Source organism: Silene latifolia, chromosome 1 (assembly GCF_048544455.1).
Source record: "Silene latifolia isolate original U9 population chromosome 1, ASM4854445v1, whole genome shotgun sequence".
In the NCBI taxonomy this organism is placed as follows: Eukaryota; Viridiplantae; Streptophyta; class Magnoliopsida; order Caryophyllales; family Caryophyllaceae; genus Silene; species Silene latifolia.
This window is the reverse complement of record NC_133526.1, coordinates 195,878,871-195,904,279: the sequence shown is the minus strand read 5'-3', so window position 1 is coordinate 195,904,279 and position 25,409 is coordinate 195,878,871. Positions and strand designations below refer to the sequence as shown.

The following is a 25,409-nucleotide window of genomic DNA, read 5'->3' as shown; positions in this document are numbered from 1 at the left end:
GTTCTCGATCATGGTAAGAGTCTTTAGGATGAAATCATTCATTTTCTTAGAGTTTTTGAGTTTGATTTGAAAGATTAAGTAGAGTTTGTTTTAACAGTTAGAGTTTGGAGATGAATATATGAGATAATAATGAAAATGTTAGTTGAGATATGCAATGTATTTATACTAAGCAATGTGTGTGGGTTGAGTTAATTGCTTTTTAATTAATAAATATGTTAGGAAGTTGTGCCATAATCATCATCATATCTCTCAATAATGCTCCTTCAAATCCGTTTACTAACCCTTCTAATTCCATATTATCCGTTCATATGTACAAAGTGATGTCGGTAATAATGCATGCATCGAATTCTAACAGCCGTAATTATGCATGCATCTAGTAATATTTAATTTAATTTTTTTTTTATTTTTTAAGAACAAACAACAACGGTTATTTTATAACAACCCGTTGTCTTTAGTTATAACAACGGTTTTGTATATTAAAACCCGTTGTTATAACTTTCCCCCCAAAATTGTGTCACACTATCCACAACGGGTTTTTATACATAAAACCGTGGTTAATAGTTTTAACAACGGTTTCCTTAAGTAAGCCAACCGTTGTTAAAACCTTCTACAACGGACGCATTAACAACGTCCGCTTTTTTATATAACAACGGTTTTTGACCGTTGTTATAGCCTGTATCTGTAGTAGTGATGGCTCAATTTTTGAAGTTTTTCATTAGTTAATGGCTCTAGCTAAGTTATTCCTCGGGTGATGGTGCAAAATGTCTCGCTAAACTCTTTACGCTTCTTGTATTGTCACAAAGTGTAAATGCATTTTTTTACACGATTTTTATCGTGGGTCATACGTAAACTACTATTGCATTAAGAAAATAGGATAAAGCTGCAAACATACAACCTTTCGAACACCGACCAACATTAATTTTACACTGCTGATCCAAGTTCTTTTGATTTATGACGCTTCAGCTGATTAAGGCATAGTGATGTTGTTTAAGTGTAAGGGATTGAGATGTAGCAAAGTAAAGTTGTAAAGTTTTATGTTGCATGAAACAGGAAATTGCAGTAACTGTCTGACATGACAAAGCAGCATAAGGATTATCTTGGTCCTGAAACTCCCAGGTAGTAAACTTCGAAATCACACATTTTTTGTGGTTTTTAAATCGTTTGTTGCACCTAATGGGTTGTATTGCTAATTTCCACAGGTTTGATGCACAAAAATTTAGAAAAAAACCTTGTTAACTATCATAAATTCAAATGAGCATAATAAGAATTGTTTGGGACATAAAACAACTGCTACTGCATAGTGTGTATTTCAAACTTACTTAAACCACTTATTCAAAAATTATCCTAATCAACTAATTAAAAAGTAGACTTCATTATCTGATATCTCCTTCATCAGAGAACCGTTCTAAACCTTCTCCACTTTGACTTTGACTTGCCTTTTGGTGGTCGACAGCTGGTCAGCCGTTGTGATCTCCTCTTCACTGTCTTCGCCAGTTATGTCTTCTATTATTCTGGAGAGTGGACGCTTTAGCGGAGGTGTGACATCAAAAGCTGCTTCATCAGTATCAAGCTGAGTGCCTCCATTGTTGGCCTGGAGACGGTGTACAAAAAAGTTCAGGTATAATATATGATATATAATTCTACATTATTTAATAGACATTATAAGCAATGTGGCTTTAGTAATTCAGTATTTTAAGGAGGTAATACCTTGTCTGCCATATTAAGTCCAGAGTCGTGTTCAAGCTGATCTTCATTGATTTTGGCATGCGCATCTTTCCATCGGGCAATTATATTCTTGTCATCTGTCATGTTCACTACTGTGTAGGAAGTACGATTGCCGTCGACATTCCATTTACGGGAGACTTCTAGTTTGAAGACAAACTCACGGCCAATAAAGACCTCAAGTTCTTCAGGTGCGTCATCACTCTAAACATTTTAAATAGGCAAACGAAATTAATAGTCAAGTGGCTCGTGAAAAGACTGAGTTCTTTAATGCAAAATGGTTAGAGTAAATTTCACCTGGTCTTGGCGATCAAGTATTTCGCTTGCAGACATTTTAATCTCCTTGGAGATATGAGTCTCAAACATAGTCACTTTAGCAGAACCACCACTCGAGTCTCTTACGACAAACTTGGTTTGGAATCTGCAATTATAATTATAATCAAAATATCAATGTAAGTCTGCAAACCACAATTATATTTTGAGATTAGCTATTATCAAACGATGTTAAATGCTAAATATACCTGGGTATAATTGTGGTTTGCTTTTCTCCCAAGCATTTTTCTTTACACACCAGTTTACCATCTTCGCCCTTAGTAGCTCCCTTATAACAGTTTTTGCATGACATATAATACCAATGTCCCTCAAGGTCAATGTTCATTATGGTAGCCAAAGTGACCCAGTAGCCAGCCTAAAAATTTTAAAAATTTCGAAGAAATGATGTTAATGGTCATTATGCTGTGAACTTTAACATGAAGAACTTTAACCCAGTAGCCATACCTTGCCGGTCTTGACTATTTCTGTAATAGTCCGAATGAGTTCTGGCCTTATTAAGTCGTAAGAGTCATGTGATAGCTCAGAAATTCTGGACTCGGATGAAGCTGGTAAATCACGATTCCTGATAGAATTGGATATAAAGGTGTAATAGAATAAGAATAGTCTATAGTTGTCATTAGAGTAATCATTAAATGAGTGCAAAAAATTTTCGTATTGTGATAGCACATAGTTTGAAAACTGACCTTTCGCGGTACTCTTCAACTTCGGGGATTTCCTTGTTATAACCAATTTGTGTTGCGTACCTAGTATTGGTTATTCTAACCTCACCTGCAATTTAATTTTTATCAACTTTTAGTATCAATGTCTATGCGTAAAATAAATTATATATACCAATAATAAACGTATCAATGTCTATGCGTAAAATAAATTATATATACCAATAATAAACTGTACCGTTATAAGTAGTTCGTTGAACGTTTTGCATGATGCAAATCATTGGCTCCGAGCAATGCCAATCATCCACAAACGAAAAGTCATCCGTATAGTCTCCCCAAACCGAGCATTTCAATACAGTTTTACTGTTTTTGTAGGATGAAATGTTAGTGGATTCATATGCGAAGGACTTAACGTGCTAAATTAAAATCATTCAAATAAGAGTGTGTAAACTTACGTAAGATCAGTTAACTCAACCGTCCTAAGCTTTTCTCCTTTGTTTTTGGACAAAGTGACTTTTGAACACCCAGTCAACTCTCCAATTACATCTGTTGAAAATTGGAATATGTAGTTTGAGGTACTTAAACTTTTCCTACCTCTTCAAATTATTTAGCTTTTTACTTAATGGCTCAACTTTTCAAAATATTTATTAAAACGTTGAAAATTAAAATATGACAGTTTCGTTTTTTTTTTTTCAAAAATTGAAAAGGCAGTTTCGTTTTTTTTTTCCACAAAAAAATTTGTATGATATAGCAATTGCGCATATTATAATTCTCAAAAACTTAGTTAAATAGTGTCGATAAAAAATAGTCACAATAAATTGATATTAATATCGATGAGTACATATTCGTAGTACATACCCAAGTAGTGTCGATCTGAAACATTCTTATCCAAGATGTCTTGGAACTTGCTAAATCTGAAACCATGGTGTAAAATGGATTGAGTGCGCTGGTGGTCAACACGGGTTATGAAACTGAAATATAGGCGATGTTTGTGGTATACTGACATCCTGTTGACATCTGAACCGGTGTTCTCTGCAACCTCCATATTAGTAAAGTTGTATTCATTTCCTTGTTCTATGGTTTTTTGAAACTTTCTAATCAATGCTTTTCTTATAGTTGCTTGAATGACGTTGGACTGTAATTCAAGAAAAGAAGGTGTTAGTTACATAATTGAAAAATAATAAAATGGAAATTCAAAGGAAATTCTGATTTCATGTACAACAATAATTTTGTAATTAAGAACAAACCTGATCATCCAATAGAATCATGTCTATTGCAAATAATCCGGATTTCTTGCTGTATAAATCAGGTCGTTCCTATTTGCGGATCACCTTAGCCCGAACATTGATGTACTCGTCCTCGACTTTGATTTCGTTGAACCTGGTGATGAGCATGCTTTGTGCCATTGTTGAGAAATGAATTGTTGTGAATTTAGTTTTAGTTTGGAAAAGGATGAATGTATGGTGGCAAATGGAATAAAAATTGGGATATTTATACAGTAATTTTTAGGTTTATAAAAATTCAGAAATTTCTAGTATATTTGAACTCAAAATGTGGAGATTTTTGATTTTGTCAAACTTATATTTGAACTCTAACTGTGGAGATGATTTTTGATTTTGTGAAACTGGAAAGATTTGTGATTTTGGCGAGATATTGATATTTGAAGCAAGAATATCAGTTTTGACTTGATATGGGCAATAATATTTTAGAATAGTAATTGACTATTCTGTTTTGACTTGATATGGGCAAGAATATCTTCTAAAATATAAACAGTTGAAATGAGCGAGATTTTCGGCAATCATATAAAATCAAATATTAAAAAATCTCAATCTCTCCTAAAATATACACAGTTGATATGGGCAATAATACCATATGATCTTTCACGTACAAATGGAATTTCAGTTAATATGGGCGAGATTTACGGTAATTTATATAAAATCAAATATAAGAAAATATATACTAAAATATACACGGTTTATATGGGCGAGATTTTCGGAAATTTATATAAAATCAAATATAAAAAAATATATCCTAAAATATACACGGTTTATATGGGCGAGATTTTCGGAAATTTATCTCCTAAAATATACAGAGTTGATTTTCGGAAATATCTGCTAACATATAACTCACGTTGAAATGGAATATATGATTGGAAATTGGATGATGTGGCGGTAGGGCAGGACGTAACACGTGGCGGTAGGATAGGATGTGACACGTGGCGAGAGAATAGGTAGCCGGTTACTGTTTTAATATAATATATGATTAGGATAAATTGTAAAATACTACCAATTATAGACAAGATTTTTCAACATACTACATATTATACTCTTTTGTTCAAAGTACTATTTACAAAGTTATTAATCTTTCTAACCTTATACCTAAATTAGGTCTTAACTAAGGTAAAATAATCAAAAACTCAGATTATAAAATTATAATGCAATTTACCCAAATTTCCCCTCTTTAAACACCCACTTAACACTATCTTCCTCACCTTTTATAGCCACCACAAAAATCCTCCTCCTCCACCACCACAGAGTCACCATAGTCCCACTATTTTCGATGTTTGTCATACCCACCACCACCACCTAATCCAGCCACGCCCTAATCCGCATCCGCCACCCATAATGCCGCCCAAGCCCTACCTTTAACCCACCACAACCACCTCAAGTCTCCACCAATAGAAAATCCTAGGTCAAAGGAGGTCAATTCGGTAATGATAGTAGGAGGCCGACGACAGTGATAGTCATGGTGAGGTTATGGTGGTGAAGGGTTTTCGGCGGGCGTGGCAATAATCGTAGAAGTTGATGGTGGCCGTAGTGTGATGTATAGTGGTCACCTAGAGTGAGATAAAAACGATAAATAGTGGTGGGTGTTAAAGGTGGTGATTATTAGTGGTGGTTGTTGAGAGTGGTGGATGTTGATGGTCGTGTGGTGGTGTGTGGATGAAGATGATGAATAAGAAAGATTAAAAATGGATTAGGATTATTATAAAGGTAGTATGAGTAGAATATTTAGGATTAAATTTAAAAAGGGAATTACTTAATGAAATTTACTTAATAAGAGTCAATTAAATTCTTAATCGAGTGATTAAGTAGTAACTTTATAGGTAGTAGTTTGCAAATCGGCCTAAATATTATCCTGTATAATTTTAGACACATGTTAATAAATACTCCATGCGTTATTGACCTAAATGTGCTCCTTTTAGGCAGTAGTTTGCATTAGAGCTGGCAAATAATGACACGACACGAAAACACGACACGAACCCGACACGAAATTAACGGGTTTGGGTTGAGGCTCAATGACCCATTTATGTAAGTGGGTCGACACGAACACGACTCGATATTTAATTGGGTCGGGTTTGGGTTGAGCTGTCTAAACACGAACCCGACACGAATGACCTGTTTAATAAATTAATCCTAAGTTTTTTTATCTTTCATCACATAAATATACTTAAAACTTTCCAAATATTGACATGATACGAAAACACGACCCGAACCCGACACGATATTAGCGGGTTAGGGTTGAGGCTTGATGACCCGTTTATGTAGGTGGGTCGACACGAACACGACACGAGATTTAAACGGGTCAGGTTTGGGTTGAAGGGTTTGTGACCCGTTTACATGTGACACGAACACGAACCCGACACGACCCGATCTGTTTGCCAGGTCTAGTTTGCATGACACATGAATACATAAATATACAAGTACATATTTACTGGTTTGCCTTGTCTCAAGATATAAGAATATAAGCTATATATGGTCATGTTAATAAATACTCCGTGTTATTATTGACCTAAATGTGCTCCTTTTAGGCAGTAGTTTACATGACACATGAATACATAATATAAGTACATATTTACGGGTTTGCGTTGTCTCAAGATATAAGAATACGAGCTATATATGGTCATGTACTCGCAAAAAGATGACCTATTATTCACAGGAGGGGTCGAACATGAGGATGTGCGTTGCAAATTGCAATGTCATTATGTCAATCCAGTAGGTCTCCTGAGAGACGGTCTCTTAATAAGCTTTATTGAGAGACCATTGCACGATTTTAAGAAAAAGTGGTACTAAAGGTAATAAAATAGGTACAAATCATGATTAATGATAAAATGGGTACATTTATTATGTAAATAGGCACGAAAGTACTATGATACGATCAACAACAAAAGGGGTACGAAATATAAATAAAAGGGTACGAAATGTTGGTCTCTCAATAACTTAGTGAGAGACCGTCTCTCCAAAGTTTTAGTGATGTCCATAAGGGCAGCCTAAGGTGTGCGCAAATTCAGATTGAGAATTAGTAATTTCTTAAAGAAAATAGGTAAACTAATTATCGAAATTAAGGTATAAATCCTAGATACGCCATTAGATGTTGATGAACTCAAGTTTAAGTAAAGCTAATTTTACCTTACCGTAAATTATAAGTTAAATATTTTTATATATAAGTCATATCTATACAAACTATACCGTATCTACTCACACATAGTTTACATGTTTCCCCATTGTATTTTAAATTTCTATTAGGGATATTCTCTATGGTATATTCTTGAGTTTTTCGGTTTTCTATGTTGTCCCCTATATTTTTGAAATTCTATGGTGTACCCCTAAATTCTATATATTAATCGATATCATGACCTTAATTATTTTCTTTTTTAACTTAGTTTTCTAATTGGCCTATTAAATCGTTTATTTACCATTCTAATTACTCGATAACCTACTAATTTACTCATTAGTTCGCCAAATTATCCCTTTACCCACCAAATAGTATACGAACCTAACTAAAAATTCGTCAAATCTCCATTATTATGTCATGAATCATATGAGATGTTTTTAATAGTAGTTTGTGCTTATTAAAAATGATTTGTCATGTTTCTCATATAGGATGGTGATACAACATTAATGAGTCAGAATAAAGGTCAAAAGACGATTGTTTGATAGTGATAAAGTTAATGGAGAGTTAAGCGAGATTATGATGAAGAAATAAGTAAAAAGTTTAGGATATAACATAGAATATAAAAAAAAGGAGGGGTACAACATAAAAAACTGAAAAACTCAAGGATACACTGTAGAATATCCATTTCTATTACTACATAAAACCGTCTCACACAAATATTTACGTTGATAAATCTCTTATCCAACTAGACCAGGTAAAACTGACACGACCTAAATTACCCGGCCCGAATAACCCGGTCCAAATAACCCGATCCGCACTTGAATTGGGGACTCAAATTTAACTCGAAACCCGAATTGTTCCGACCTTATTCAACCCAATCCGAATGTTCATTATCGCATGAAAATGACCTGAACCCAAAATGTCCAGACCCGATTCAAATAACCCGATCCCAAATTCACCTGAAACGAACCGAACCGAACCGAATTGATCCATTTGTCCGGTCGAGATCCAACCAATTAAGATAGAAAGACTTTAAACCCACTTTCACAAGTTATGAATGGGCCCACAACCGTAAAAAGTAGCTTACCCGCCACGCCCTAGCCTCTATCCACATAATCCACATCTTAATTGGGCTCCTTCACATCTTCATCAGCCCGATTTACTACATCACAAGTATTTTTACCATGACAGATGTTGTTCACAAATTCAATTTTCAATTTTTTTTACCCCTCTTCTACCGTACTTATATGCTCGATGCTCCGTTATCAACGGTTAAACTGTAAGTACTCTTTTTCTACTGCTGTTAATTTTTTCGCACCACTATTTATCAATCAATCAATAATTCAATACTACTAGTTTAATTCTGTTTTTTTTACCCCTGTTACAATAGGGTAATTCGAATTATTGACTGTGCTTGCTTAATAGTCAGATACTGTATAATATTCAAAAGACAAGGTAAAGGGTAAATTAATGTTGAATTTGGTAGGTTCGGGTAAAAAAAAGGTAACGTCTTTTGTTTGTTATAGACGGAGTAATATAATAGGTAAAGGGTAAATTAATGTTGAAATTGGTAGGTTCGGGTAAAAAAAGTAATGTCTTTTGTTTGTTATATGCTATGTTATTTACTTCTGTTCGAATTCCTTTGCCAATTATTTGTGAGTTTTTGCTGTCGATATTTGTAATTGTGGAGCGAGGGGTTAGTAAGGTTGCTCGTCCTTTCCAACAATTGAAATTATGAATATTTTTGGTTTAAATTTACGAATTTGGTTACTTTATCGTGTTACTTGTGTGTTCTGATAGAACTTTGACCTATGTTTAAGCCCTAACTTTTGATCATAGATTCGCCATTGCATACAATCGAGTTACTAACCCTAATAGGATTGTTTGTATGTATGCACCTACCTTGTAGTAGTCTTTTTTTTTTTTTTTTTTTTTTTTTTTAGTAGTAGTCTTTTTAGTTAAAGTAATTGAAAAGAAATTCGATTACAAAAATACAACTCCTGTTACTTGGGCTATTTTTTTAAAACTCCGTCATTTGTTTAACCCTTGGGTTTTTGTGTCATTCGGTGACATAGTCATGATGAGTCATGGCTAATGTCTATTTTATTTCCTTTAAATCGTATCAAAAACAAAATTAAATTAAACACCGGACACATAAAGAGCATTAGTTATCTATAGTTCTATGTTATTTAGACTTGTTTAGAAGGATTTAAACTTTGGTTTTTGTGTCATTCGGTGACATAGTCATGATGAGTCATGGCTAACGTCTATTTTATTACAAATTAAATAAATGCCGGACACACAAAGAGCATTAGTTATCTATAATTCTATGTTATTCAGACTTGTTTAGAAGGATTTAACACGAGCGCGTGTTCAAAGGTCCGACATAACAACCCGTTATTAGGAAATATCTACACTGGCTTAAAATAAGGTGTCTAAGTGTTATATTTACGTGCGAGTGTCCAATGTCCAACACGAATATGCGAGAAAATAAGAAAAGTTGTGCTGCCTGATATTGTCTAGTGTCCACCTATCAACACAATAGTTAATTTGAAGCAATCCAAAAGTGGAAACTTCACATTTAAAGTCGTAAACTTTACTAATGCCCTATGAAGCAAGACAGTTTCAGCTTTATCCAAAAGCTGATCAGCTGCTTGGATGTTTATTTTATTGTAGAATTAGCCATCATCTTTTTTTAATTTTTTTTCATGCATATCTATAATTTTGTTTGATATTATAAATCATAATAATGCCAAATGCCAACAATTGAAGAAATTTTTCATCCTGAAAATGATACTGTAATATACTGTACTATTGTTGAGTTCTGAAAATTCTAGGAAGGTGCACATCTTCTGCCTTTTATGTTTTATCAGGAAAATTAATTTATTTGAAAGAATAACATACTATACCAATAATTATTGTGTAAAACCGTTTCATTGATACTAATTCAACACTAATTCATTGATACTAGTAGTAAATGAGTCTTTATTCTTTGACCAATAAATAGACCGTCTAATACGGTAAGATGGTCTTATTCTATAATTTGTGTATCTGTAGAATTTTGCTTAACTGATTAATTTTAAGAGTAGCTCTTAGTAGCCAAAACAGGGTGCAAATGTATTTGTTCAATTCAAAATTTATATGGATATATAGATGATTGAAACGTAGTCAGAAATAATGTGAGACGGTTGCTCAGGAGACCCGGTTAAATATTTATTCTTAGAGAGATAGAGGGTTTTAGTAAATATATCTTCAATGTTGGTACCTTGACTATCTACCATAATTATATTATCCATTTCTAGTTTGTATTCCTGTTATCTGTTATGATGCATTCACATTCTCTGAATCAAAATATATAAAAGAACATAAAAGGTAAATGATCATCATCTTTGATAGATGTTTTAGAACTAATTAGGAGTTTTCTTTTTTAGTACGTGAATAAGGAACCACAAAGACGATTTTGATGAAAAACTAATTTGGAGTTAAGAGGTCTCGAAATCTAGAATGAGTGAAATTAGGCATCATATAAGTCTCTAGCTAATAAGGCTAAGTCCCAATAACGATGTATCATTGTCATTTAACGTAAGACAGTCTCTCAAAACACCTACTATATCAGCATTATCCATTTCTAGTTTGTATACCTATGATACTCTCACATGAATCCATAAAAAAGACTATAAAAGGTAAACGATCATTTTTGTTACCTGTATTAGAACTAAACTAATCACGAGTTTTCTTTGGTCATAAAGACAATTTTTGGTGCGAGACTACTAAGGCTATGTCTGAATAACGGTTCATCATTGTCGTTTAACGTGAGACAGTCTCTTAAAAGACTTAAGACAGAATACTATCTAACAAATTTATAGCGGTCTTAAAACCCAGTTTGACTCGATATTATTTTTTAGGTTTGATACTTCTATGAAAAAAATATCATTATATAGTTATATGGAGTAACATTTTATTTTTAAAACAGTGAACGGTTACATAAAACCAGTAACATATGCATTGAATACCACAGTTTCAGTAACAAATGGCAGTATGAAGAATGACAAGTTTATACAATTTCCATGCATCCTATGAGATTTATTTCTTAAAAAAAAAACTATGGACAAGAGAACAAAATCCGTACGAAATTTCCAGGAAATTTCTATTTGTTTTTTTACCCTTTAATGCTCACTCTCAGTTTATTACATATAAGCTGAAGAAATTGCTTAATTTTTTGTATATGTGCAGTGAAATTGTAATCTGAAATCTGAAAAAATAAAATGGGGTCTAATGAAGTATGGAATTTGGAAAATGGAATCACCAATGGTTCGAGCCATGAACCGAGACTTGTTAAGACCGCGCATAGTTTGTCGTCTTCATCGCTTAGAAGAAAGTCGGAATTAGCCATTGGTTTGGAGGATGTTAGGCCTTTGTTGCTTAAGAGAATTCTGATAAATTTTCAGGAGGTTATTCTTGGGACTAAAATTTGCCCTCTTTTTTTGGCCATTCCTTTCGCCATTGTGGCCCAAAGTTACGGTTTTGGACGTGTAAGTTCGATCATCAATGTTTTTCATTTGATTATATGGTTAATGTGTTACAGACTTACAGTACGTAAGACTGTCTCATATAAGTTTTTTGTAAGTTCTGTCTGTCTGATAAAATTTGATTGATTATTTCGTGATTTTGTATCTTCTGCAGCCTTGGATATTCGCGTTAAGCTTACTTGGACTTGCCCCATTAGCCGAAAGAGTTAGCTTTCTGACCGAGTATGATTCTTTGATTTTCTGCAATTCGATCTTTTGCCATTTTAATAGTATTGATTTGTGTCTTACCATGTCAAGTACTCGATCTTTTGCCATTTTAATAGTATTGATTTAACCGTTACCATGTCAAGCACCCGATCTTTTGCCAAATTAATAGTATTGATTGATTTAAGCGTTACCATGTCGTATTTGATCTTAGCCTTATCTATCACCTTGCCTGACATTTTTCACCTTCATATCGAAATTGCAGGCAAATTGCATACTATACTGGCCCAACAGGTACGATAATCATTTTATAGTTCATAATTTACGTCCTTTGTTCCATTTGATTGTATACGTTTTCCAAAATGGCGATTATTAACAAGACATAAGGGATTTGCAGTTGGAGGACTGTTAAATGCAACATGTGGGAATGCAACTGAGCTCATAATAGCTATATTCGCGCTTTACCAGAGAAAGATCGATGTGGTCAAGTATTCTCTTCTCGGATCAATCCTATCGAACTTGCTTTTGGTTCTCGGCACTTCTCTCCTTTGTGGAGGGCTGGCTAACCTTAGCAAGGAGCAAAGATTTGACAGGGTAAGTATTTTGAGCGTAATTTAGAGTCACCATGGATTGCATCTAATATCGATAAGCTAGATTTAGACGTTATTTGATATATTTAATGTTTTTTAATTTAATTTTTAAAATTTATTTGTTCTTTTCGGGTTTATTACACCTTTTTACCAACTTTCTTATATATTAATATTTGGTTCACTTTTAAGGTATTCCGGACCCTTAAGTTTTATTTCGGTTTTCAAAATCGTTTTTAATCTTTATTCTCGATTTAAATTCTAAGTTTTTATTTGGGGTCGGCTGACATGAATCATCAGAGCCCTTAATCCCAAAATGATTCACCCTTAAGTTTTATTTCGGTTTTCAACATCATCTCCTTTTGTCTTTGTGCGTTCACCTCATGGACGGTTCTAAAGGATGATTCATGTCAGCCGACCCCAAATCATTTTAGGATTAAGGCTCTGATGATGTTGTATCATATTACAAAGACAACAAGTCGCGAGTATTTGACTACATTAGAAATGGGAAATTTGTGTTCAGATAAGAAACATAAGAAATTACAGTCATGAGTCGTGATCGTATGTAATGTGCTTTATCTTTGCTCTTTAATATAACAGAATTCAGCTGATGTGAATGTGCTGCTTCTGTCGCTTGGAGTTCTTTGTCACGCGCTGCCACTGTTATCGCAACAATCTGGGAACGCAGGAATATCTACTGACAGCTCTATACTTCTGCTGTCAAGAGCAAGCAGCATTGTTTTACTAGTAGCCTATATGACATATTTATTCTTTCAGTTAAAGACCCATCGCCAATTATTCGAATCACAAGAGGTGGACTATTATTTGAATTACAGGATCATGATCCTCTACTTTAAGGTAAACTTTAGTGACAGGATAATTCTAACTAATTAACCGATGAAATTTGCAGGAAGATGAAAATGATGAAGATGAAAAGGCAGTGGTAGGCTTCTGGAGCTCGTTTGCTTGGTTGGTTGGCATGACTGTTGCAATAGCTCTGCTTTCCGAGTATATTGTGGGCACGATTGAGGTACATCAGTTCATTTCCAGCTTCTCTTTGAAGCGACCTGATAGTGTGCCGTCTCAATGATTTTATGGGTCCTATGTTGAAGTTTAAAAATAGCCAATCAAAAAGAATTTTCTAAGAAACTCACGAAAAATCCGCCCCCTCACCATCTGAGGCCTGTTTCAGATGGCCCTGCTACCTGATCTTCACTTTCATCATGAAAAAAAATCTGAAAGACGATGTAATTATTATTATTAATTCATTATATTTAACTGAAAATGCTACAAACACAGGATGCTTCCAGCACTTGGGGAATTCCAATCAGTTTTCTGAGCATAATTTTGCTACCAATTGTTGGGAATGCAGCAGAACATGCAGGCGCAATTATATTCGCATTCAAGAACAAACTGGTAAGAATTCTTAAATTCTTGGAATACTTTGCTTGAATCGACGTATCATAATGTTCTGTTTGCTAACTATACCTTAATTTCTGGATATTTATAACAGGATATATCTTTGGGAGTTGCCTTGGGTTCTGCAACCCAAATTTCGATATTTGTGGTAAGACTTGAGCCCAGAAATTAACAGTCACTCTTACAGTTGATTCATCTTTAAAAAAAAAACTGATCTTGATCTTCTTCTGTCGATTCAGGTTCCCTTATGTGTGGTGGTTGGATGGATCCTACAAGTCGACATGGATCTCAGCCTTAGTACCCTTGAAACGGGTTCCTTAACAATCTCGGTCGTTATTGTAGCCTTCGCTCTGCAAGTATGTTGTGACCCTATTATTATTATTATTCTGAATCACTTTACATTTCTTCAAAAATATACCGTTAGTCTTGCATAAGACTGTCTCATTATACCACTAGTCTTTTTATTGCAAATTATTCAGACTTCAAAGTACTTTTGCAATTTACAAATGTTACATTAAGTAATACAAAATGTCGTTAATACAGGATGGATCGTCACATTACATGAAAGGCGCTGTCCTCTTGTTTGCATACATGGTTATATCTGCATGCTTCCTGGTCCTTCAATCTCCCAAAAGTAAGTTCCAAACTCTAGAATCTTATATCTCTAAGGAACAAGTCGGACTTTTTTTTTTTTTTTTTTTTTTTTGTTTGTTTTTAGATCATAGGATCAAAGTACTAACATAATGAAATGTCTGTAATGTCTGTGCTATATAGATCAAGGGAATCTCATCGGATCAGGATACGGATCATCTGTCGGACTCTCTTCCGCTTGATTGAATCGGTCGATCCTCAATCTTCAGATAAAAAAGGAACCCTTAGAATTTGATTTGATTTACATTAGTTTTCAAACCTCAAGGTGTATCTTTGTAAATATCAATATTTTTCCAACCAAATTTGAGTTGCAAAGTGAAGAGATTCAGTAACACTGAATCCATTTCCTGCGAATACACCGCGCCCTGTTCTTAATCATACAGTATGTGCATAAATCTAGCATAAACTATTACAATAATTGCAATTTTTTTTTTTCTTTTTTTGGGTCCATATGAGGCCGCAAAGCCACAATACAATGAAACAAAATGGATTCGGAGTTCAAAATTGGTACATGAAGTATTCAGTACCTCAACATTAACTATTACGCTAGGACCTCATTGGTACATATTACAATAGTCTGAGCCTCGAGAAGTGTACACATGACGTGATAAGAATGAGAAACTCGATTTAGAAAAATTAAAAAAAAATTTAGAGACCTCTAACCGCTCTGAATTATTGTATATATATACTTGATCCGACCATAAGCAGTTCAGGTGCCGAAACTTAATCTTCGCAGAATAATTGTCAAAAATGAATCTTATCGTCTTCATCTCGCCCTGACCTTGTTTCCTTTTCCTATCAATCTCGGACATGTCTTGCTCTTTTTCTGTTTCCGGGGCTATAGGAGTCTTGTTGAGATCAACCATGAAGTATAATGGCAATTCAAGTAGTTCGGAATTATATCGGAAATCATCTTTTTTGAAAGTTGAGATATCTAATAGAACCCATAAAGGCACCAGAGAAGAGCACACAGAAACCAATAAGCACCAGAGCTGATAAACCAATCATTCCTGGACCGAAACCATAATAGACGTCGAGATACTGTTTGACTGTTCCCTTGAACCCTTCTTCATTGAGCATGCTCTCAACATCACCAAGCTGTGATGTAATTAACCCTCGTAGCGTCCATGCTACGGGATCAATGTAATGAAACCAAATCCACCATTTAGGAATGAGCTGATAGTAGACAAGCAAAAAAGACAGTTTATCAGTCTGTTTAGCTCTTAGTATATATACACTTCAATAATGAGTTACATATTTTTTAGGGTAAATTAAAAATTACTCTCTTTTAAAATCCAGTTTTTTAAAATTACTTTTTTATATAATTTTTTTCCTAAAATTACCCCCTTAAAATGAACTTTTATCAAAAAATTGCTTCAAAACCTCAACTTAAGTTACTTATTCCGTTGAACTTATTTCGTTTGTGATTTAGCCAATTTATACTTTGAAACCTATATCAATGGAGAATAAGTTCAAAAACAAACGTAATAAGTAACATAAATTAGAGTTTTGAATCAATTTTTGATGAAAGTGCATTTTAAGGGAGTAATTTTAGAAAAAAATTATATAAATGAGTAATTTTTAAAAACTGTATTTTAAAAGAGAGTAATTTTTAATTTACTCTATTTTTTACTTTAGGGTTTACGGGTTGGTCTCACAAGTAAGACCGTCTCATATAAGTTTTAATGTACTAGGAAATGGCTTTAGGACATCTATGAAAAGATAGAGCTTACAGTACTTAAAAATTCAGAATAATTCAGAAAACAACTGAAGCAGATTATGTTGTACTAGTAGTAACAGATAAGGGACTTACCCTCTTAGGAAGGAGGAAACCAGATAGAAGATTCCAAAGTGAGTAAAATGCAGAAGAAACTACGGCAGCAAAATGTTGATTAGGTGTGACACCAACCGCCATCATTCCGTAAAAGGTGAAGTAGGTGAATGTAAGGAACATGAAGAGAACATACAACAGAAATTTTCCTGCAAAAGATTGACGAACTTTGTTAAAGTAAATAGTTGAATGTCAAGGAGTGACATGGTAGACAAATGAGTAACCAGTGAACTTACTTAAAGTCCTCTCGAAACCGATCATGAAATATGTGATGATGCCATACAAGAGTGTTTGGACGACTATGTATGGAATTTCAATAAGAGCCTGTTTCAAACAACATAATGAATATGTCTTAATCAGAAGTTCGACATTCGTAATTATTCACCAAACAGAGGCTTTCAAATTACAGAAAAATGATGCTGAACTAGTCATCATACTTTACAGTGACGCGCAAAATCACAGAAATTGATTATTAGAGTAGAAGTATACCTGAGCTGCAGCATAGGCAAATGGAGAGTACATTCCAGCTGCCTTTTCTCTGTAAAAAACTGTTCTCTCAATCGACACCACAGGTTGAACCGAAGAAGCATTGCTGACTCCCAAGAACAAGCAAGCAGAATGAAGAGCTCCCATTATCGTAACTATGCTAATGATCGTGTCCCTTCAGAAAAGAATGAATTTAACAAGTTAACGCAAATATACTGTTATCTATATAAACTCAATGAAAACACAAAAGTATGGTCGAAAATACAATTTATATGCACATGTAATATGGGAGTGAGGAAGGGACCTTTTTAAGCCGATGTTCCAAAACATGGAGCCAACAAGTAATGCACAGATGGCAGCTAAAAAGAATCTCACAGCATTGTATTGTGGACTTCGCCAGTACACAAGAGCTTGTTTCTTAAGGCAAAGCTGAAACTGCGATACAATATCCTGAGAGAATTTGGTATCGAAATTTATAGGTTGTGTTCCAGGTGGTGGTATACGCAATTCCTCTATCGAAGCTTCTACATCTCTTTAGGTTCATGAAAACATGAAACATAAAATTGGTTATAAGCAAACATACCATTGAGTAAAAACTAAAAACTACAATAACCTCTCCGAAACAAACTCAATAGAAATTACCTGAATTGGTTGGAGTTTCTATAGATGTTTGCGAAGTCATCACCAATTTTCGCTTCAATAGCAGGGGTGGTAACCTCAAGCATCCAAGTGGCGGGATTATAGCCATCAGGTATCGGTGGAACTCCATTTATTCCCTGAGAATCACACAGTCGGATCAAAATTTTCAGCATGTTGCTTACTATTATAACTGAACACTAAATTATTTTTATACGAAAACGGCCTAAAATTTGGAAGGACGTATCACCTGAAAGTATTTTATCATGGTGTGTGAGTGAAGTCCAAGCTTTCCTCCGTAGATCACTCGTCCTCCACGTTTCATAAGCAGTAGCTGTGCACCAAAGTGTAAGATAAATTTGTTTTCAATAACAAGATCATCCATTTTCAGATAGGAAGTACTACACAAACCTCATCAAAAGCTTCAAATATATCAATGCTTGGTTGATGTATAGTGCACACAACGGTTCTTCCTGTATCAACAGTGTTACGTACCGTGCGCATAACAATAGCAGCAGCCCGAGCATCCAAGCCTGATGTCGGCTCGTCCATAAAAATGATGGACGGGTTTGCAACAAGCTCGACTCCTATGGTCAATCGCTTCCTTTGTTCTGTTGATAGGCCACTACTGCCGGCCATGCCCACCAAAGCGTCTCGAAGATTATCAAGTTCTACTAGCCTCATCACCTCCTCAACAAACTCCTGCAATCACATTGCAATAATTAAATATTGGCAAATCTAATAGTCATCCGAATAATTACTCCATTTACCCCATTGAGATGATGTGAGAAAATGTTGGGTAAAATTAACATTGTTCACCTTTTTGGTTTCTTTAGGGATGTCTTTAGGAAGGCGAAGGGAAGATGAGAACCATAGAGACTCCTCAACTGTGACTTGGGGAGAGTGTATGTCATTTTGTTCTACATATCCTGAAATTCTGGCAAATGTATGCTGAACTTTTGGATACCCTGAGATCCTAATGTCTCCCTCTATATGTCCACCGGTTTTTCTTCCGGCCAGAACATCCATCAAAGTTGTTTTCCCTGCTCCACTTGATCCGACTAATGCAGTAAGAACTCCTGGTGAGAAAACTCCACTTACATCCGACAGTAGCTTTAACTTCGTTTCTGGAAGACCTTTTGCTTTCATTGCCTTGAAATATTTGCAAATTTTGTTATCAAACTCTCTTATGAGATAGTTTCATGATATCGTTCGACAGAATCAGAAGCAGGCAAAATAAGCTACCTTTGGCATGTCAACAAAATAGCTGACATTATGAAATGTCATGCACAGTGGTTGAAATGGAAGAATCATTCCTTTCTTTTTCTCAGTGCTAGCAGAAACTCCATCTCGGGCAGATGGCTCATCTTTTCCTGTGCGGACGAGGATCCAAATATTATACACCGTAATAATGAACTAACCAAGTAATAGGAAGGTGGCTGACCTCTATTCAGTGCACCATTGGCATCTGAAACATCAGCAGTAGCAGTAACTAGAGCCTGAGCTTTCTTCAAAGCTGGTAAAAGAAGAAAATGAGATAAGTAATCCATTTAAACTAAACATAAACACGAAATGAAGCGTTTAATAAATATAATGTGAGAGCTTACGATCCAAAAACGCCAAGGCCACTGTAACTATGTTATTGAAAAGAAGAGCGTATAGCACCAAAGCTCCAACTCCAATCCAATACCAGTTGGGATCTGTCGGTAAATTACGTAGCATAAGGATCTGTTCTCCTACTGTAGTGTTCCCTGAGGAATATATCTGAGAAAGACCAACTTTTTAAGTTGCCATAAAATTGCAATGACATTCTTGAGAATATGAGAATTCATAGAACAAGAGAAATTATACCTTCATCCATCTGGTAGAAGTAAATTCATTAACAGAAGCTGCACTTTGAGCATAAGACAGGGGTGACACCCAGTAAGCCCATGTCCACCATGGCTTAATATCATCTGAAATGGAGTAAGCCATTATTAAGCGCACTTATTTTTACAAGACGGTTTTCCATAAGTATTATTGTCAGACGCTAAATTTGTATGAGATAGCCTTACCCTTTGGAACAATGAAACCGCCCACACAAAAGACCCCAAGCAAAGCAGCTGATGAAAATGTATTTGCAATAGTCATATCTCTTGCAAGCGTAGCCAAAACTCGGAAAAGACCCAATGCCATTTGGTGGATCACAAATAGCAGAAACATATAGCGGAAAAACCTGCAATAGTTAAAAGGGCTTGATTTAGTAAATACGAAATAAAAACTAGGATTGATTGTCTGATGGTTAAGGACTAAGGTAACAAGCAGTATGTACCTCCCTGGAGCAGGGGATAACCCAACTGGGTAATATACCACACATGACCATACAACAGATTCAAGGACGGAGTAAGGGACACGCAGAATCCAGCTTGAAAGTGACCATGCCCATGCTGGATAGAAGCAATTGTCTCTTTGCTTGTAATAGACAGGAAGTCGAAATATCATTAGAGACAACTCAGAAAAACCATTGAACAACATATGGACAATCCCATAGAATAGACAACCAAGATAATAGTTTCCATATGTCACACTTGTAGGGTGTAGTGTTGTTCTTGAAAACGTTGTAGCTGTAACAAATCCTACAAATGCAACCTGAAAGTAGAATGACTCAAATTTAGCTTTTCGGAAATCTTAGAATCCGGAACACATTTCATCTTATCACAAAATTAGACAACTAAAACAACATTTCATTGCGAATGAATACCAAGTATTTGAACTCCGTCTGAAATGAAACTGCATTATATATTTGAACAATGTCGGGCAGCAAGTGAAAATTGTCCTGAGAATAAAGTAAGTAACGTACTTGACAAGTTCTGAATATATACAGGAAACTGTGTCTTCGGATGAGTAAAATTTCTCGTGAAAGACACGCCTTAAAGAGCTCCCGTTTTGGTACCCCAAACTTTGTTTTGGCCAGAGCTAGAGGATGGCTCTTAGATTTGTCATACGGAACAGATAAATTGTCTTTGACCACCCTTCCAAATCTAGATGTTCTAAATGCGTCCGCTATTTCTTTAACTGGGATGAAACGGTACGGTTTTGAAGGATCAGCCCAATACTGCGCTTGATCCTTCTTTGAGGTAACCTGTATTTTGCACCATGGAATAAGCAGAGGAATCACGAAAAATTGAAACAAACTATGACTCTATTGTATTCAAACAAAATAAGTGAACTATATACCTCCTGTAGAAAATCAGCTACTCCCTTACGAGGAGGCAACTTAAAGCCTAAGGACTCGAAGAATTCCAAGACGTCAGCCCGAGGACCATGATAGACCATATGCCCTTCTGATAACAATATGAGATCATCGAACAGTTCAAATGTCTCGGGTGCTGGTTGAAGAAGAGCCATGAGTACAGTTCCTTCCATTTCATGAACAAAGTTTCTAGTGCATTTAACTATTTGGTAGGTGGTTGAGCTATCAAGCCCCGTGGAAATTTCATCCATGAAGAGAGTTTTCTTTGGCCCAACAACCATTTCTCCTGGATACACATTGTATGTCAGAGTCGCATAGGAGTAAATATGAAAACAAGATAAGATGTGAATTAGCTTAGTCGGTAGGATCATTAAGTGATGTACTCATGACGAGGGTTCATACCCCGTCAACATCACAAGTGCCAACTTTTTAACCAACTCTGTACCTTATTTTAGTTATGCTACTTATATTGACAAAAATACAGTTTTAACTAACCTGTAGTAACTCTTTTTCGCTGACCGCCTGAAATCCCACGAAGCATAGCACTTCCGACAATTGTATCAGCACATATGTCAAGGCCAAGCACTTTGAGGAGGTAATCAGTTGATATGCTGTGCTTCTTTGTCCCATATGAAGACGCCTGTACTTTTCAAAGAAAACAAAACATCACTTTTACTGCCTCTAACAAAAGGACTACAGAAAGGTTAGTCCCAAGATGTAACCTTCATGAAAGCATCAATCTCTGGGCTCGGACGTATATTCGTTTGCTTTTCTAATCGAACAAGATCCTTCATGTATGCTGCAAAATGGTTGAATCATTAAACAATAAATGATCACGAAAAATAAGCGAATAATTCAACATTTCATGCATCTTAGGCATCTCTTACTATATACGTCCTAACCCTTTTACCCAGTGGACATTTTCCTCCCGAGTTCTAAGAAGTTGCGAGTTGACAGAGGATGCTAATACAGACGACCTAGTGAATGAACTACGGAGTATCATTTAAGACCGACCAACCAACCTGAGAATAATTCACTTGCACCTTGACATCTAGCAGCAAAATCGAAAGTTTCTCTTACAGTCAGTTCTGCAATGTGATTATCTGTTTGGCTTATGTAAGCTGAAGTTCTTTGAACGCAAAACTCATTCATTCCCTGACCATTGTACGTAATGCTTCCACTTTTCTGCGGAATCAACAAAAGTTAAGTCCTCTACTGATCATCAGTCCTCATTTAAGAATTGTATCAGAACATCGACAAAAGCATTCATTCATTCATTATCTAGAACATCAGCAAAGTTGAAGATTAAGAATTGTATGAGAATTAAGTAGTGATCACCTTCAAGGTATTCTCAAGCTTTCCAGCAAGAGCTAATAACAATGTAGATTTCCCTGATCCTGGAGGTCCCAGAAGCAATGTCATTCTGAAAAATACCAAAAAGTGTTAATGCATGTTTGCTATACTCCATCTTTTCACTGAGGAAATTAACAATCTAACACCATGGGCATAATAATTGTGCTCAATCAACTTTTATGTGCAGAAATGGACCGTCCTACATACATAAGTCATCCAATATGGCTATATGAGATGGCACCATTCTAAAATACTAGCTCCTAATTTCATTTTATTGAATAAGTTTGATTTAAATTTTTTTCTTTCAAGCCGGAGAAAAGAATTATTAAGCTCACTCGCTAGAACGGAGTAAGTATGTTGCTAAGACTGCACAGGTTTTGAGACGATTAACTTAAAAACTCCGTCATAAATAGAAATAAATAACTGCCTAGTTAAAAACGAATCCATATATTAGCAATTCTAGCTCCGCCACTTTTGCCAGTACTGGTACATCATTTAAATAAGTTCCACTGACAAGTGAAGCTTATTCAGTAAAACACTTGAGTATGTTAATACATCAGTACTTGGTCAATGGAAGTGACAAATCCATTTTACCAAGGAAGATAGAAATGGCGAGTCTCACTCGGGGATACATCACATCAAGACCACCTTCTCCCATACTATTTATAGGCGTTATCAAAATAAGGGACTCTACATAAGGACATGTGCGCCCATGATATTGAGACTCTGTATCGCTTGAAGTCACTTAGCATTGTTTATGAATATTTTTCATGTTTTGGCCTAATGGACACACGTGGGTCACATAAAACTTTAGAAATACTCCCTACAACAGTGTAGAATACCAAATGTAAAGGTGAAAACTGTATCATGTGAATCATGTCGCAAGTCATTAGTAATGAGATATGCAACAGACATACGTACGTCTGAGGAAGTAATTGAATAGTGTACGTCTCCAAAACAGTTGATTAGAATCATGCAACACTTGTGGGAATGTTCATGAACAAGGGTTACATATCATGCGCTAAAGTGTAAAACTAATTAATAATTGTCAACCTTCAACCTTCCTATATGGAGTACTTTTTAGAGCTCGTGAGTTTCGTTGCCAAAACCAAAAGTTCACATCTCCAACTTCCCGGCCTTTTGTCGGTATAATCCCCCCAGGATCCGCAGATGGTCTTTATATACTCTCTCCGTTTTAGTGAATAATTTACGTTTATTTATATATAATATATAAAAGAAATAAAGTAAATGCAAACTACAAACTGGAACTATCTTCTCCGAATACAACCTTAGCTTGTAGCTTCATTGATATATGAAAATCGTTTTATTTTAATAAATTGAACTTGACAAATTTGGAATACAACCACACTTACTACTTCATTGGTTCCATAACTCCCTCGAATAATATCGGAATAAGGGATCAGATATATGCAATCATTTCCCCATATTAACGACAAAAAAAGACTATTTCCATTTTTGGGTATCATTGAATTGTTATCTATTTATATTTTTGGCAACCTTTTGTGGATCACATTTCATTGCATGTGGGGCTATGTAATTTGTGTGGTCAAAATTCATTCATACTTCTTTTCTTAATCATTGTGCCAAAAGCAATAGATAACAATTGAATGAGACGGAGGGAGTTATTTAAGAATAACGAGTCTTTAAACCCATGCAAATTAAATACATTACCTCCCAGGCCTAAGAACTCCACTGACATTATCCAAGATCTTTAACGCATGTCTTTGAGGTCGAAATATTCTCAACGACGTTAGCAGAACCTGCGTTCACAAACAACAATACTCCAGTTTGTGAATTAATTAAGCTAATTAAACGTCGTGTGAAAACTTAAACATTTGATTATGACAGGATTATGAATTAATTAACCTCAATTGTATCACGAGCGTAATTAATTAGGGTTGGCAATGCTCTATTCCCAGTTTGAACTTCGGCCGTAACGCTTAAATCCTCAAATCTTACTTCCACCTTTGGCAACTCCAATCCAACTCTTCAATGTACATGTATTCATGAAATATACAATCAAATTAGGTATTTTTCACGTAATTAAGGAATTAGTTTCTTGATTAGGAACATAATTCATTGATTGAAGGAAGACGAAACAATACCTAATTCGTGTAAAATCGTCCAATAATTTATTTAATAGTGAACAAATTGAATACTCCGTAATTCAGAATTTTTAACAACTTCGCATCATTATATAATCAGAAGTTCAGAAAAATGCATGTATGAACAGTGAAATTGAATCGTAACACGAACAAGCTAATTAACTCAGCATGTATCGAACAGTGAAATTGAATCGTAACATGAACACGTTAAATAATTCAGAATTTTAACAACTTCGCATCATTATAATCAAAAAGTTTATAAACATGTATCGGACAGTGAAATCAAATCAAACAAACTAAAATAATTCAGAATTTTAACAACTTCGCATCATCACTATAATCAAAAGTTCCGAAACGTCTATCGAACAGCGAAATCAAAATCATAACAGTGAAATCAAACGTAACATCGATCAAGTAAGTTAAAACGAACAGAATAAACAAATTACGCAAAACTTGCTCATGCATTTCGCAAAATCATTTCCGAAACCGAAACTGAAACCGAAACGAACAGTATCAAATCAATCAATCATAACAAAATCGAAATCATATACACTATCACATACTTTTTGATACGCTCTTTAACACCAGAAACAAGCTTATAATTATCTTGTTCAGTAGTATCCAACGCTTTACGAACAATAATCTCGCGATAATTCCGATCAAGTTTTCTCACATCAACCGTACTAATCGCACTCTCCGCACCTCCATCACGATCATCATCTGCCATCTCCAACGTAGTCGAACCTCGAAGAATAGCGTAATTCGATCGTTTAACTGACGGCAATCTCTCAATCGCCGCCCAAAGTAACTCATCCTCGTCTTTAGCAACCGCTTCGGCATTTGACGGTCTCGAAAATGAACCGCCTTCGAGTACATCTAACTCGAAAAACTCGCTACCGTTCGATGCCGCCATCTCATTAATAATCAAATGATGACGATTTAGTACTCCGTATCAATTAATTACACTAATTAGTGATTGAATTAAGAAAATTAAGAATTTGTTAAGGTTTTTTTTTTGAAGCGTTTTAGTTATTTTAATCAAATAAAATGAGTTGTTAATTTCTTAATTAGGGTTATAAATAGAAAGAGAGAGTCCTAGTCGTAAGGAAATAGTAGAAAAATTTTCTGTTGTGTTTACGTGAGATTTTCTGTTAGTTGATATCTGAGACGGAGCTGTGTAGAATGAAATTTTAGAAAACGTGATTTGGAAGTCCCGCGTATTTGAAGAGTTGTCAAGTTACGTTTTTGC

The 25,409-nt window shown here is 35.1% G+C and overlaps 4 protein-coding genes across 6 annotated transcripts; 1 reads left to right on the top strand and 3 right to left on the bottom strand.

Moving 5' to 3' along the window:
- Positions 1-1,405: 1,405 nt before the first annotated feature.
- LOC141620250 (uncharacterized) lies at positions 1,406-2,406 on the bottom strand. The gene is made up of 4 exons (XM_074437186.1): positions 2,244-2,406; positions 2,020-2,143; positions 1,708-1,926; positions 1,406-1,591 (listed from the first exon to the last, which is right to left on the bottom strand). Exons 1-4 carry the CDS (start codon positions 2,378-2,380, stop codon positions 1,406-1,408), a joined length of 666 nt encoding a protein of 221 aa, XP_074293287.1. The 5' UTR covers positions 2,381-2,406.
- A 713-nt stretch (positions 2,407-3,119) lies between these two features.
- Positions 3,120-4,160, bottom strand: LOC141620179 (uncharacterized). Its single transcript, XM_074437135.1, has 3 exons — positions 3,959-4,160; positions 3,570-3,846; positions 3,120-3,257 (listed from the first exon to the last, which is right to left on the bottom strand). The coding sequence occupies exons 1-3, from the start codon at positions 3,977-3,979 to the stop codon at positions 3,163-3,165; spliced, it is 393 nt and encodes a 130-aa protein (XP_074293236.1). The 5' UTR covers positions 3,980-4,160; the 3' UTR covers positions 3,120-3,162.
- Positions 4,161-8,220: 4,060 nt separating this feature from the next.
- LOC141615820 (vacuolar cation/proton exchanger 3-like) lies at positions 8,221-14,850 on the top strand. The gene is made up of 12 exons (XM_074433823.1): positions 8,221-8,385; positions 11,340-11,638; positions 11,790-11,857; positions 12,105-12,133; positions 12,237-12,433; positions 13,027-13,239; positions 13,337-13,456; positions 13,726-13,842; positions 13,940-13,993; positions 14,085-14,201; positions 14,389-14,479; positions 14,620-14,850. The coding sequence occupies exons 2-12, from the start codon at positions 11,372-11,374 to the stop codon at positions 14,676-14,678; spliced, it is 1,332 nt and encodes a 443-aa protein (XP_074289924.1). The 5' UTR covers positions 8,221-8,385; positions 11,340-11,371; the 3' UTR covers positions 14,679-14,850.
- Positions 14,851-14,905: 55 nt separating this feature from the next.
- Positions 14,906-25,263, bottom strand: LOC141615784 (ABC transporter G family member 31). Of its 3 annotated transcripts, XM_074433822.1 has the most exons (25): positions 24,724-25,263; positions 23,922-24,042; positions 23,727-23,815; positions 22,020-22,104; positions 21,704-21,866; positions 21,404-21,480; positions 21,177-21,321; positions 20,666-20,967; positions 20,289-20,570; positions 19,761-20,077; positions 19,504-19,664; positions 19,301-19,404; positions 19,057-19,213; positions 18,894-18,965; positions 18,695-18,822; positions 18,269-18,601; positions 17,861-18,151; positions 17,700-17,783; positions 17,456-17,589; positions 17,118-17,345; positions 16,817-16,988; positions 16,564-16,651; positions 16,310-16,476; positions 15,068-15,672; positions 14,906-15,023 (listed from the first exon to the last, which is right to left on the bottom strand). In XM_074433822.1, exons 1-24 carry the CDS (start codon positions 25,071-25,073, stop codon positions 15,406-15,408), a joined length of 4,317 nt encoding a protein of 1,438 aa, XP_074289923.1. In that variant the 5' UTR covers positions 25,074-25,263; the 3' UTR covers positions 14,906-15,023; positions 15,068-15,405. The 3 variants fall into 3 exon arrangements, with proteins under 3 accessions (XP_074289923.1, XP_074289922.1, XP_074289921.1); XM_074433821.1 differs by having other exon boundaries at positions 19,504-20,077; positions 24,724-25,208; XM_074433820.1 differs by having other exon boundaries at positions 14,906-15,672; positions 19,504-20,077; positions 24,724-25,208.
- Positions 25,264-25,409: the final 146 nt, after the last annotated feature.